This window comes from Chlorocebus sabaeus, chromosome 7 (assembly GCF_047675955.1).
Source record: "Chlorocebus sabaeus isolate Y175 chromosome 7, mChlSab1.0.hap1, whole genome shotgun sequence".
In the NCBI taxonomy this organism is placed as follows: Eukaryota; Metazoa; Chordata; class Mammalia; order Primates; family Cercopithecidae; genus Chlorocebus; species Chlorocebus sabaeus.
Genome location: NC_132910.1, coordinates 135,958,868 through 135,972,953, shown reverse-complemented (window position 1 = coordinate 135,972,953; position 14,086 = coordinate 135,958,868). Strand labels below are relative to the sequence as shown.

At 38.4% G+C, this 14,086-nt stretch overlaps 1 protein-coding gene across 4 annotated transcripts in view; it reads right to left on the bottom strand.

Moving 5' to 3' along the window:
* Window positions 1-14,086, bottom strand: part of SNX25 (sorting nexin 25) — a 153,214-nt gene that overhangs the window by 42,369 nt on the left and 96,759 nt on the right. For 3 of the 4 annotated variants that reach the window (XM_008000439.3, XM_008000438.3, XM_008000440.3), the window contains exons 8-10: window positions 12,040-12,171; window positions 9,094-9,366; window positions 152-316 (exon numbers count right to left, since the gene is read on the bottom strand). In XM_008000439.3, coding sequence (XP_007998630.2) covers window positions 152-316; window positions 9,094-9,366; window positions 12,040-12,171 — 570 coding nt within the window. Of the gene's footprint in view, window positions 1-151; window positions 317-9,093; window positions 9,367-9,446; window positions 11,610-12,039; window positions 12,172-14,086 lie in introns of those variants that run through there. The other variant, XM_073017764.1, reaches the window with a different exon arrangement.

Below are 14,086 nucleotides of genomic sequence, written 5' to 3'. Positions count from 1 at the left end.
TAGTTCTATCCTAGAAGCAAAAAAATAACAATGGAACTTGCTCATGGTTAAAATTATTTTAAAAGAAACGGACACTTCTCAACCTCAACTGAAAACTACCAAATTAGACAAATGTAAACTTTCAAAGACAACCTTGAAAGCAAAGAGTTACCTTCTTGTCAGGTTTTGGTGCATTTTGAATAGAATTTAGAGCTTGCCTTTTATATTCAAGTTTCTCATTTAGTTCTCGCAGTTTGTTTACAGCAAAACTGGCTTGTTCATTGATCCGATTGGTACTGTCATCCGCGGCTTCCTCACCAGCCTCATCTCTTGGGCCCTGGAGGGGAGAGTCACATACCGCCATATCTTATAATGATAGAAAATTCAGTAATTATTATCTGTCACGATACCCTGTTGCAAAATACTACATTTCAGGAAGGAAAGAATACCAAAGTAGAAAACTCAGACTGCTTTTTCTGAGCAAAGAGAAAAATCAAAGTCTTTGGAACCAAAGTAAATGGTGTTCAGAATTGCAAAAAGGAAACATTTTATAGCCTAAAAAAAGCGGGGGGAAGTCCCATGCCATTATTTCCCAAGTGGTACGTCTAAGGAAATCTGCATAGAACAAGGGACGGCAACTCAGTTTTCTTCCCAACTCGACCTGATATTCTGTACTTGATCTTCAACCAACACGCTGACTTTTGGCTTCTTTCCAGTCTCCTAAGTATATTATTAAAAACTCATGCAATAAAAGAAAATTACCATATTCCCATGAGTGAAAGTATTTTCGGTATATACTTTGTTCAGTCCTTCTCTTGATATATTCTACAAATCAATAGGTATATTATTTTACAAGTAAAATAGCATTTGAAAGTGACTTAATAGTCATAAGAACTCTGTAACTTGGAAACGTCTGGCTAGATTACCCAACAACACAGGAATTAGATTCATGAGCAGCAACAGAATGCAGGGCACTGCAGAGAACTGCTGAGATCCAGCTTCCAGTTTATCCTTAACTTTCTTCCAGGTTTTCTTGTTCTAACTTTTAGTAATCGTAACAAACAGTAAATTAAAATTTTTCAAGGAAGAATAAGGTACCAATGGTCATAGAAAAATAGGCTGTTTGCATGTGTGTGTGTGTTTTTTTTTTTTTTTTGAGACAGAGTCTTACTCTGTTGCTCAGACTGGAGTGCAGTGACGTGATCTCAGCTCACTGCAACCTCTGCCTCCCGGGTCCAAGCCATTCTCCTGCCTCAGCCTCCCGAGTAGCTGGTACTACAGGTGCTCACCACTATGTCCAGCTAATTTTTGTATTTTTAGTAGAGACAGGGTTTCACCACGTTGGCCAGGCTGGTCTTGAACTCCTGACCTCAAGTGATCCACCTGCCTCAGCCTACCAAAGTGCTGGAATTACAGATGTGAGCCACTGCACCCAGCCCATATGTTCTTTTAACTGGTTGTCTATAAATATATATATAAATGATACATAATTTCATACTTTGTATTCATTTGAATGGGTATTCTGCCTTCTTTACATAACACACAATGCTGGGTATTGAGGGTATTATCATCTTCAAAATTATCATTTTTAAGTCAGCCTTGTATGAGAATAATTAGAATAACAACGGCATTGAGAATTTATGAGGCACATTCCTAACGATGCTCCTGTTATGGGTTGATTCTGCTTTATTGCTGTCCCAGATGTACAAAAACAAACGCGTAAACTTTTTTCTCCATTTTAATTATTTTCCTAGGATAAATATCCTAAAGTTCCCACTTCTAGAGATTACTGGAACAAAGAGTTGGAGTTCTCGAAAGGTCAGTTATGTATCAGCCCTCTTTGAATCCTAGGTGAAAGCAGACACTTTTTCCTATTTGTTTACTGTCACCTCACATCAAATGTCAGTTCACGTCCTTGTTCAATGTATCTGCTGAGCATAAATGTTTTAATTACGTTGAATAACCTCTTTTACAGCATTTGCTGTAAAATTAACCATCTTAATTTCTGAAGTAGAGAGATAACATAGATACAACGAACTGTGACCTACCAAAAATAAAATGCAATAAATAGTGAATTTTGGACTAATCAGCTCAGTGATTTTACATGTAAAGGACCAAGTAACAAAACTTAAAAGAAAGAATGTATATGAAGTTTAGACAACCAACAGTTCAGAGACCCCAAGATGACTTCTAATACCATCAAGAGCAAGCACTTGAGTCCTCAGGGCTGGAGATAGTGAACTGGGCAGAAAGAAAAAATCCAAGACAAATCATAATCTTTCTATGTAAGATGACTATAAAACAATTTGTTTCTTTTTGCGCAAACCTTAAAACTCATAGGGGTCACTAACAGTAAATAAGAGGTGGCAACTGGAGCTATCCAAAATAATTGCGTACGCTATAAGAAAACTAGACTTAACGTGTGGTTTAGCTGACAGAGTAGGAGCTTTGCCATCTTGGACAAGCACCACCATTTAAAAGTTTCCCTTGACCAAAAACTGCCTAAATCCAAAGGGCATCAGCCTAATGGCTAAGGTCAGCAAGACCATAAACCACAAATGCCATCTCCAACCAGAAACATTCCAACCCTAAGATAAATCCCTCCCTAGAGACATGCCAGCCCTGAGATAACCCTCCAGCCAGAGAGATGTCAGCCCCAAGATGACCTTCCCTCTGACCAGAGACATTCCAACCCTGCAATAAACTTCTTCTCCACACAGAAACATTCCAGGCCTATGATAAGCTCTCTCACCCTAAAAACCAATAACTACTCTTCGTCTGTAAGAGAGAGTGCTCCTGAATGAAATCGGCCAGAAGCCCCTCTCGGGTTTATTCTCCAAAATAAACCTGTCTTTGACTGTTAAGCCACTTTTCATGCTTCTTTCCTTTCTTTAACTCTTACATTTGATACTGAAACCTAGGATGGGTGTTGGGGATAGAGACTCTCTTGCAACTCAGGAAGCAGTGGGCAGCAGCAGCCCGTCCTGCTGGATCCTGAGTCTCTGGCCACCCACCCTGTCTTGTCTCTCACTTCACTTTTTGAGTGATTTGCGTGAGGAGGACAACTAACCCGAAGTGTACTGTGAGCCTCACGCTGGGGCTACTCACAGGTGGGTTCTTAAAACCCTCAGGTCTCAGGAATCCACCTCCAACTGCCCGCAACACGTATTTAGCTCTCTAGTCTTTGTCCCCTCCTCCTCCCTCATCCTCCCTTCTCTCTCTCCCTCTCTCTCTCTGTTTTCCTTGTGCAGCTCCAGTCAAAGAGGCCCTTTGCTGATTCCAACCGGAACATCCAACATCAGACACTAATCCAGCCAACTGGTAAAATCTGCCTTCCCTAGGCTTTCTCACGGTACCCAGGAAAGTCAGGTCTGTCATTCTGATCCTCAGAGGACCAGTGGGACTAAACTAGAAGAAATCTTGGGGACACCCAGTTTCTTCTTAGCTTAACTGTCCGCTTTTGGAAAGAGGACTCTGGGTCTCTGTCTTTTGTCTGGGGATGCCTGGAACAAAAAAACAGATACCCTTAGCCTCTTCTCACTTGTCCACATGGGTGCCAAATAATCCCACATTCCTACGTCCTTCACAACCTCTCCAAACTTGGCTTATAAGAAGCATAAAGCCAAAGCGTTTGGTTTTTCATTGCAACACAGCCTGGCCCCAATATAAATTAGATAATGACAACTGATGGCCCAAAAACGGCACCTTTGACTTTCAAATTCTCAGGGACCTTGACAATTTTATAACCACAAATAGCAAGTGGCAAGTGGTTCTCTACATTCAGGCTTTCTTCTATCTTAGATCCCAACCCTCCCTTGTCTTGACAAGCTTGACAGCTCGCACCCCTCATGAAATCCTTCTTCTTAATGAAAACCCTCCCTGGGTCTCTCCTTCCTCCGAAACTCCTTCCTTGGAAACCCCTTTTGAGCCTGCAGATGGATCTCCTCTGTAGTCTTATTCCCCTGTATCTGCTCCTCGCCTGTTCAAACCTCCACCCCAGTGGCCCCTCCTGCCCCCAAGCCTTCAGTCCCAAATCCTGCTCCTCCTCCTTCTCCACCTGTTACCTGTTCAAAAACTACTCCAACCAGTTAATCTGCCATTCTCCCCCTCCGGGAAGCAGCTGGGGTTGAAGGCACTGCTTGCGTTCACGTCCCTTTCTCCATGTTTGCTTTGTCACAGATCAAACAGCATCTGGGATCTTTATCTGAAAATCCCTCTCATTATCACTGGGAATTCCTACACATAACTCAATTCTTTAATTTAACTTGGCGTGACATTTATATAACTCTAACCTCCACCCTCACCCCGATACGAGCACTCAACTTAATTAAAATGAATATCCAAGCTATGAGTATATTTAAAAGGCCTTTATGTTTTCCTCTTCATAAATCTTGTTTTCCTGGAAAAGGCTTTTTCCCAGTCAACTGAATTACTTTTCTCCACTCTATCTTGCCACTCCTGGTGCATGTATGAAAGACCCTAAAATGACATCTGGTGGCCTGGGGCTCCTTGGGAAAACCAAAAAAGTGCCACAAATCCCGTTCTGGGAAAAAATCTCTGTTTTCCTTATGGAACCCCTGGAATTCGAGGTGAATAAGTACCTTTCGAAATCTGTCTTTGTTTTCCAGCTACACTTGTTTATTAGGCCATGGAAATTGTTTTCCTAGCCTTTGTTCTTAAAGGGCCTCACCCAAAGGCCAATAATCCAATTGGGAAATTAGAAAAAAAAATCTTACAGCTACTGGATCTTCTTCTGCGTGTCTGTGTGGCTATACATGTGTTGTGTGCAATGTCTACTAAAAGAGCTCTAATTAATTGGCCTAATAAAAATCAGGGCTTAAATCAAATATTTTTACAGGAAAAGTAAAAGCTATGCGATCTTTCAGTTCACGAGACTTTACAACTTACTGGCACAGTAAGATCAGAAATGTCTTAAGAACTGTCTGCATACATTTTTGCTTGCATTTATTGATCAAGCGATTTCATAATTATCTCTGCCAAATATTATAAGGTGTCAAAATCTAGCATACAGGCTACAAAATTATAACTCAGCCCAGACGGAATAATCTTTGCTTGTGTAATTTTTTAATAAATGAAACATTAATATTGGTCTAATAAAGTTAGCTACATCTTGAACTATTTAGTGAAATACCCTAACTTCTAATCTTGTGGCTTTAGGCAGTCTAGTCCACAGACATAAAGGAAGTTTGTTTTGGGAAAGGATTGTTACCATCTTTGTTTCAAAGCTAAACTGTAAACTAAGTTAATACACAAAAATAGATAAGGCCTGGGGACATGTGAAATTAGCCATACCCCCTAGCTATGCAAATGATAGTAAAGAAAAGATCATTTATATAAAAAAGTATCTTATATGGTAAATTCTTGTCCTAAAGTAAATTAACTGGTTGTTTAAAGAGAGGGATGTTTACAACAAATCAGAAAGTCGAGGCATGTCAGAGATTCTCTGTGTAAGTTGTGAAAAATTTTATAAAAGGGAATTCATATGTTGTACAATTTAAAAGTGATTAAGCCTCCTGAATGCTTTATAAAATGCTACTATAACTCTTAGCTGTACAACCTGCCTGCTTCACAGCTAGAAAAGGCCCAGGCCACACAGAGTCAAATGCTGGAATAAGTCAGACCTTTTCTGCACTTCCGTCCAGGTCCTCAGTTCTCCACCTAGTACATAATTAAAATCTCAAACTTACCAACAAAAGTAAAGGTTGCTAAAAGTTAACAAGTGTAATATGTATTTAAGACTATTGAAAACACATTTTATATACTTTTGGTCAAAAGATTATAAGGAGGCATAGGAATGCGGATTTTTACCTAGATTAAAAGGTTAAAGAATTGTTTTAAGTTGAATAAAATAAAAAAGAAGGTTTACGCAAGTTTTGGAAGGTTAATTGTGAAGGAAATTCTGTGTGTAAACATATTGGCTAAAGTTGAAGGGGTATCATCCAGTTTTTCTGTAAACTGAGCATTAAAATAAAAGCACAACAGGTTTTTCTTAAAGCACTAACCTGCTCCTTAACAAAAATTATAAAGGGTTAAAAAGGGTCTATAAAAATCTTACCTTATGGTCAAACATTAAAATTGGGTAAATGTGTCTACAAGGTTTATTAAAAATTGAGTTTAACATTAATAGCACACTAATATAAAAGTAAAATTTGGCTTATTTGGTATACAATCATATAGGAAACATTGTCAAATACAAAATGGTGTTCGGCTTTCTTTGGGCTATGTTTGCATAAATAAGTTATTGGTATGTGTTCCAATGTTATGGGAGACTCCGATAATTCTGATATATCTTAATATATGTTATCAGTAGTAATTATAATTGTTATGTTAAAATTACTTTGTGCCACAGAGGTAACAGATTTCCTTGTCCATTGTGTCTTTAACTATGGCTACCCTAAAACTTTTGGTCCTCCATAAACAATTGTTGTCTTGTTTTGGTCCTCTTTAGAAGGTGGTTTTATAATCAGCTATAAGGCTCTAACAGGTGCTCTTAAATGCAGGTTTCTGATAACTCTGGATATTGTGACATCAGAATAGAAGAAAAATGTTCAGGACTCTTGAATAGCTAAAGTGTTCATTAATGTCAAGCAGGACAGGAATTAACTGCATGAACGGAACTAACAGGGGACTGGCGTGATCCTTCTGATGTTTTGCTTAAAATATTGCTAATCCTTTGTTTTACTTTTCAAAGTCAAAGTAACTTTTCTTTTGAGCTACTGACAGCTTTTAGCAATATAGTATACCCCCATGAACAAAATTTGAAGCATACTTGTTTCTCTCACCTGATTTTCTCTAGAATTTGGAAACGATCTCTGAGTATTCTTAAGTTATGGCAATATAGTTATTTGCATAAGTGCAATAAGAATTTGTTTTCTTTTGTAACAGGACACAGTTGGAAAAAGTGGTTTTACCAAGGCTTTGACTGGAATGGTATGCTTTCCTTTAAGGAATCAAACTTGACTTATGTAGCCAATAAAGCCCTCAGAAAACTGGCCTCATATACTGTGTACACAGTTCCTGTACAGGGTTTCTGATCTGTGGTAAGTAAAGAAGGTCACTTTCCGACAGGCCAGGAACCCCAAGTTATCCTGGAACCGCAAGAGGAGAAACATCACCCAACTCATAGGTATCTGATGGTAAAAATCCATGACTGGGCTTGGCTTTAAAAAGGTCTTATCTCAGATTCCTTCTACGGAACAAAGTTTCATCAAAGCCAATTTAAAAGTCCTATTTAACAAATAATTCTTCTTACTGTGCTGTATGCAAATAATTAAACCAAGTATAATACAGCAAATCAGTCCTACCATGATGTGTCTTTTTTTTTTTTTTTTTTTGAGATGCAGTCTCACATTGTCGCTCAGGCTGGAGTGCAGTGGCGCTATCTTGGCTCACTGCAACCTCCGCCTCCCGGGTTCAAGTGATTCTTCTGCCTTAGCCTTCCAAGTAGCTGGGACTACAGGCGCATGCTATCACATCCAGCTATTTTTTTGTATTTTTAGTAGAGACGAGGTTTCACTGTGTTGGCCAGGATGGTCTCAAACTCCTGACCTCATGATCCACCCGCCTCAGTCTCCTAAAGTGCTGGGATTACAGGCGTGAGCCACGACACCCGGCGATTTGTCTTTTACTAACGGTTACTTACAGAAAATTACACATGGACCTTTCCAAACAAGCACCTCTGTCTCTCATTGGGTGAAGAATGTTGTTTCTATCTCAATCAGTTGGGCCTAGTAAGAGACAAACTGCTGAAAAACTTAAAGAAAGGGCTAAAAAGCTAAGGGAATACCAAAATAACCAAATGGATTCTTGGTTTGGAAACAAAATCATAGCATGGGTGATCCCATTCCTGGGCCCTCTCCTAATAATATGCCTAGGACTAATATTCTTACCCTGCCTAATTAACCTTTTTCAAAAAATTTTAAATGACAGGATTATGGCTATTTCACAGATAACTACCCAAAAACATCTACAGATGGCATTACTCCTACAGTCAATTCAAGACCAGAAAACTCTCCGTCCCCTCATCAGCAGGAAGTAGCCAGAAAGAACACGCCACCCCTTGTCCTTTTTATAACTACAGGGTCTGGACTGACAGAGCAGGAGCACTGCCATCTTAGACAAGCACTGCCATTCTAAAGATCCCCTTGATCAAAAACCACCTAAATACAAAGGGCATCAGCCTAACAGTTAAGGTCAGCAAGACCACAAACCACAGATGACATCTCCAACTAGAAACATTCCAACCCTAAGATAAACCCCTCCCCGATCAGAGACATGCCAGCCCCGAGATAACCTTCCCTCCAGCCAGAGAGATGTCAGCCCCAAGATAACGTCCCCTCTGGCCAGAGACATTCCAACCCTGCAATAAACTTCTCCTCCACACAGAAACATTCCAAGCCTGTCATAAGCTCTCTCACCCTAAAACCCTTAAATACTCTTAGTCTGTAAGAGGGAGTGCTTCTGACCAAAAAAATCTGCCAGAAGCCCCTCTCAGGTTTATTCTCCAAAATAAGTCTGTCTTTGACTGTTGAGCTGCTTTTCGTGTTTCTTTCCTCTTTATTTAACTCTTACATTAGCAAGTTTTCTTTTGGAGCATTTTAATTTCTTCTGACTTCTTTAAACTCCAAAATATTTCCTTTAACCCCTCCTGCATTCCCTACCTCTCCTCATTTTTTCCCCATCTCTTCTCTCTTCTAGGGCTATAGTTCTACTGGTTTTCTTAACTGGTCTAACCCATAAATGTCCCACCCTACAGACTTTCTGCCTTCACGTTTCAGGAGTCAGACCAGAGATGTGTCTAAAACAGATAGAGGGCAGGAGGTCTCTGACTCAATGCCAGCAGGAGGGAACATGTAGGTCGGAGGATAAAAGGGCAAGAAGAAATACATACAACCAGAGACAAGGTTATTCATGCTTACTTTTTATTCTATTTAAGGTCTTGTATATTAAAAGATGTTACTTTTATTCTATTTAAGGTCCTGTATATTAAAAGATAAAGATGTGCATCAAATTTGGCTCACACAATATGCACCCACCTAAACATATTTAAAAGCTTATCCAATAAAAAGGAGCAGAAAGTTAAATGTGACTCACCGTCTCATCCTTGTTGGAAATCATCTGTGAGGCATGTTTCTCTTCCTCTTTTATCAACAATTTCTCATACAGGTCACTGACAATAAATGAAGGGTAATACCTATCCTTTAGGATCTCATAAACATCTCCCTGGATTTTGTAGAATACTTCAATACCTTTATTTCCTACAAGACACTGCTGAATTTCTTTGTAAAGTGATTTTTCCACAGATATTTCTTTGCTCTCCACAAAGAAATTCTGATAAATTTCACCAACTAATTGTGGAATTTCATTCTGAAAAGACAGGAAGATAAAGAAAAGTAAGACATATCTCTGAGAAAAATTATTTTTCTCTGAATTCTCTGCATTTGAAAGTCAGAAGAAAGACGCTTAAGATGCACCCTGGTACGTAGAATTTTGTGTCCATATTCAGGATCAAGGGGCAAATGTCAGATCCTTAAAAAAAAAAAAAAAAAAACTGGTTCTTTAAATGAAGACGTTAAACAGTCAACACCTGCAATTTCTTTTAACCACTGGAGGCGGGAAAAACAGAATAACAGTTCTCTTCCTGTAATAGATTCCTTTTCATAAATCTGAATTCCACAAGAAAAAAATGTGTTAGCTAATATCAATTTAACTTTTTACCTAATATTACCTAATATAAGTAACTAGAAGTGCCATTTCTCATCCCAGAAAGAAGTCAATATAATAACTGTGTAACTCAGAAAAACACTCTTCAGAATGACTACTTCAGAATGATTATGTCCTCGTCAAGCTTATATTAGACAGCTTTGTCTTCAGCAATGAGCCTGGGTCATCACCCGCCTACTTCAGAAATGCAAAACATCTCTTCAGATTAACATAATCTTTATGGTTCCTCTAAAGGCATTGCATTAACTCTAGGAATGTTATGCAGTTTTCGACAACAGTAAAGAGCAAAAGCATACAACTTAATGAACATAACTAATTTAACATACATCCCAGAATGTCCAAATCAATGTTGCTAGATCAAAAAAATAAGGCTATTTCAAGGAAGCTATATGCTTTTATTCCATTGAAAATTTTCAAATTCTCTTCCATAGTTTAGAAAAAACTTTTTAGATTGCTCTTTACAATATTCCTTTGAGAACAACCAGAAGTTATCTGGAGTCAAAACTGGTGATTAAAATGAGTAACAGAGTTAGCAAATACCATATTGGATAAAATTAGGTAATTTGGGGCTTGTAAATTAACAATAAAAGGCATTCCTAAGAAGATTTAAAGACTGGATTTAGTTTCTTAACAAATATAGTTTATGACTTATGATATATTTTAAACTGGCAGTCTCTTCTAGCAACATTCATATGTGAATGAGTAACTCAATGTACAAAATGCTCTTGGTGTTTCCCCCTGCCTTCCCCAAGACCAAATCTTGTTCTGTCGCCCAGGCTGGAGTGATCTTGGCTCACTGCAACCTCTGCTTTCCTAGGTTCAAGCAATTCTCCTGCCTCAGCCTGCCAGGTAGCTGGAATTACAGGTGTGCACCACCATGCCTGACTAATTTTTGTATTTTTAGTAGAGACGGGGTTTCACCATGTTGGCCAGGCTGGTCTTGAACTCCTGACCTTGTGATCTGCCCACCTTGGCCTCCCAAAGTGCTGGGATTACAGGCGTGAGCCAACGCATCCGGCCTCTCCGTACTTATTTTAATAACCCTCTCACAATAGTATACACTGATCACATATGTCACATGTTATAGATATTTTGTGTATATTTATAGACATATACATACATATACAGTTGTACCTTGGGATCTATGGAAGATAGGTTCTAAGATCTCCTGAAGATACCAAAATCCGAGGACATTCAAGTCCCTGATATAAAATGGTGCAGTGTTTTCGCATATAACCATTACATTCTCTCGTATACTTTAAATCCTCTCTAGATTACTTACACCTAATAAAATGTAAGTGCTCCGTAAATGATTATGATTTTGTAGTTTTAGGAAATAATGACAAGGAAAAGGGTCTGTACATATTCAGTACAGATGCAGTTTTTTCCCCCCAAATATTTTCAGTCCATGGTTGGTTGAGTCTACAGATATAGAACCCACAGATAAGGAAGGCTGACTGTATACATAAAGACTGTGTATACATAATTCTTAAATATACACTGCCAAATGCAAAGCACGATGCCGATTATTGGGATCTTCATTGCAAGATGTATGTGTACCCAAAAATATTTGTATTTTCCTTTATTCATATTTAAATTGAAATAAAAGCTAGATATGGTGGCTCATGCCTGTAATCCCAGTACTTTGGGAGGCCCACACAGACAGATCACCTGAAGTTAGGAGTTTGCGACTAGCCTGGCCAACATGGTAAAACCCTGTCTCTATTAAAAATACAAAAATTAGCTGGGTGTGGTAGCATGTGCCTGTAGTCCCAGCTGCTTGGGAGTGTGAGGGAGGAGACTTGCTTGAATCTGGGAGGTGGAGGTTGCAGTGAGCCGAGATGGCCCCACTGCACTCCACCCTGGGTAAAAGACTGAGACTCCATCTCAAAAAAACAAAAAAACAAAAAAACAAAAATTGAAATAAAAGGCGAAGTATGAAACATGCACATTATGATATTATAAATGGCAAGATTATGAGACTGAAGTGTAGGTGAGGGAATCAAATTCATTACAATAGCAATGTGGATATGTATATGCCTTTTTATAATGCATAAAAAAAATACTCAAAACTAAATTCAATCTCTTGGTACATTTATAATACCTTTTTTCCCTTGACTACACATTCAAAAGCATCTTCTGCAAAAATATAATGTAATTTTATTTGCCATTATGGGCTAGAACACAATGTCAATATTGTATTTGGTTTAAAAGATTATTTTAATGTATACTTATCTTGAGAAAAACAGATACAGTCTCACATGCCAAGTTTACATCAGCTAGTGATTAATATTCCTTTCAGCCTACATATACTACCTTGTTAGCATTCTTTAAATGTTCCACAGATTCCCAAAAACTAATCAGAGCTCTCTTGTCCATCCTTTCCATGTACATTCCAAAGTGCTCTCGGTAGAAAGTATTGGCCAAGATATCTTCAAACTGAAGAATCTATTGAGAGAATTTAAGAAAACGTTTATAAAAATCAAATTTTAAATATCAGTTAGCTTTAACTTCCAATGGACTAATTTCTACATTTAGGGTAAAAATGCATTTTTTAAAGGAATAAAGTAAAATTTTATTGTAGTAATTTACAATTTATTTAAGTAAACGTACAGGTTTGTTACATAAGTCTACGTGTGCCATGCTGTTTTGCTGTATCTATTGACCAGTCCTCTAAGTTCTCTCCCCTTGTCCACCCACCCCACAATAGGCCCTGGTGTGTGTTGTTCCCCTCCCTGTGTCCATGTGTTCTCATTGTTCAGCTCCCACTTATGAGTGAGAACATGTGATGTTTGGTTTTCTGTTCCTGCGTTAGTTTGCTGAGGATGATGGCTTCCAGCTTCATCCATGTCCCTGCAAAGGACATGATCTCATTCCTTTTTATGGCTGTGTAGTATTCTGTGGTATATATGTACCACATTTTCTTTATCTAGTCTATCACTGATGGGCATTTGGGCTGCTTCCATGACTTTGCTATTGTAAATAGTGCTGTAATAAACATATATGTGCATGTGTCTTTATAGGAGAATGATCTATATTCCCTTGTGTACATACGCAGTAATGGTATTGCTGGGTCAAATGGTATTTCTGGTTCTAGATCCTCGAGGAACTGTCATACTGTCTTCCAAAATGGTTGAAGTAATTTACATTCCCACCAACAGTGTAAAAGTGTTCCTATTTCTCCACAGCCTTGCCAGCATTTATTATTTCTCGACTTTTTAATAATTGCCATCTGACTGGTGTAAGATGGTATCTCATTGTGGTTTTGATTTACATTTCTCTAACAATCAGTGATGTTGAGCTGAAAACATGTATTTTTTAAAGTCAGAGTAGATGTAACATAGTACTGGTAAACTGAAATATCTCTTACTACATTTTAAATGGAATAAAGCTTACTGAATATTCGAAATGCATATACTGAAAAAATAGCAATTTCCTATTACCCATTCACTCATTGAACAAAGATTTATTTGGCATTGCAAATCAGAAAGTGTCCGAGACAGGTCTCCATCAGTTTAGAAGTTTATTTTGCCAAGATTAAGGACATGTCTGGAAGAAATAAACATGGAGTCACAGAAACAGTCTGTGGTCTGTGCCTTTCTCCAAAGATGACTTTGAGTGTTTCAATATTTAAAGGGGAAAAGTGGGCTGGAGGGGAAAGGAGAGTATGGTAATCCACATGTTCCAAGGAAAAAGGAGCAGGCAGGGCAATAGTCAATTACGTAATCCTCTGACGCTCAGTAAATCGGCACTTTACACAAGATAAGGTGAACACAGAGTAGCTACCTGTGGAGATATCAAACCTTCTGTCTGTAACTTCTGCTTAGGAACAAAAGGAAAAGCAGCTTCCTGCATGACTCAGCTTTCAGTTTAATTTTTTTCATATCCTTCACCCACTTTTTGGTGGGGTTGTTTTTTTCTTCTAAGTTTGTTTAAGTTCTTTGTAGATTCTGGATATTAGACCTTTGTCAGATGGGCAGATTGCAAAAATTTTCTCCCATTCTATAGGCTGCCGGGGCAGGCATTTTCTAACAGCTCCTAGTAACTAACTTAAGGACATGGATATCCCTTGCTACAGACCATTAATAATTCATTTCTATAAATATTTCAGACTAATAATATTTAGTTTACTAGCTGTGGAACACTAGAACATGTGTCTTTATGTAAAGTCTACCAGTGAAGCATTTTGAAGCACAAAATCCTAACTGTACATGCTCCAAAGGGGTTTAAAGGAACCCATATCAATTTGGCTAAGGAAGATGTGCCAACAATTCCAGCATCAACAGAAAGGGCCAGGAAACCCTTTCAGATTCAAGTCAAGTCCTGGGCTGCATTCGACAGTGTTCATTTTGGATTGGCCTTG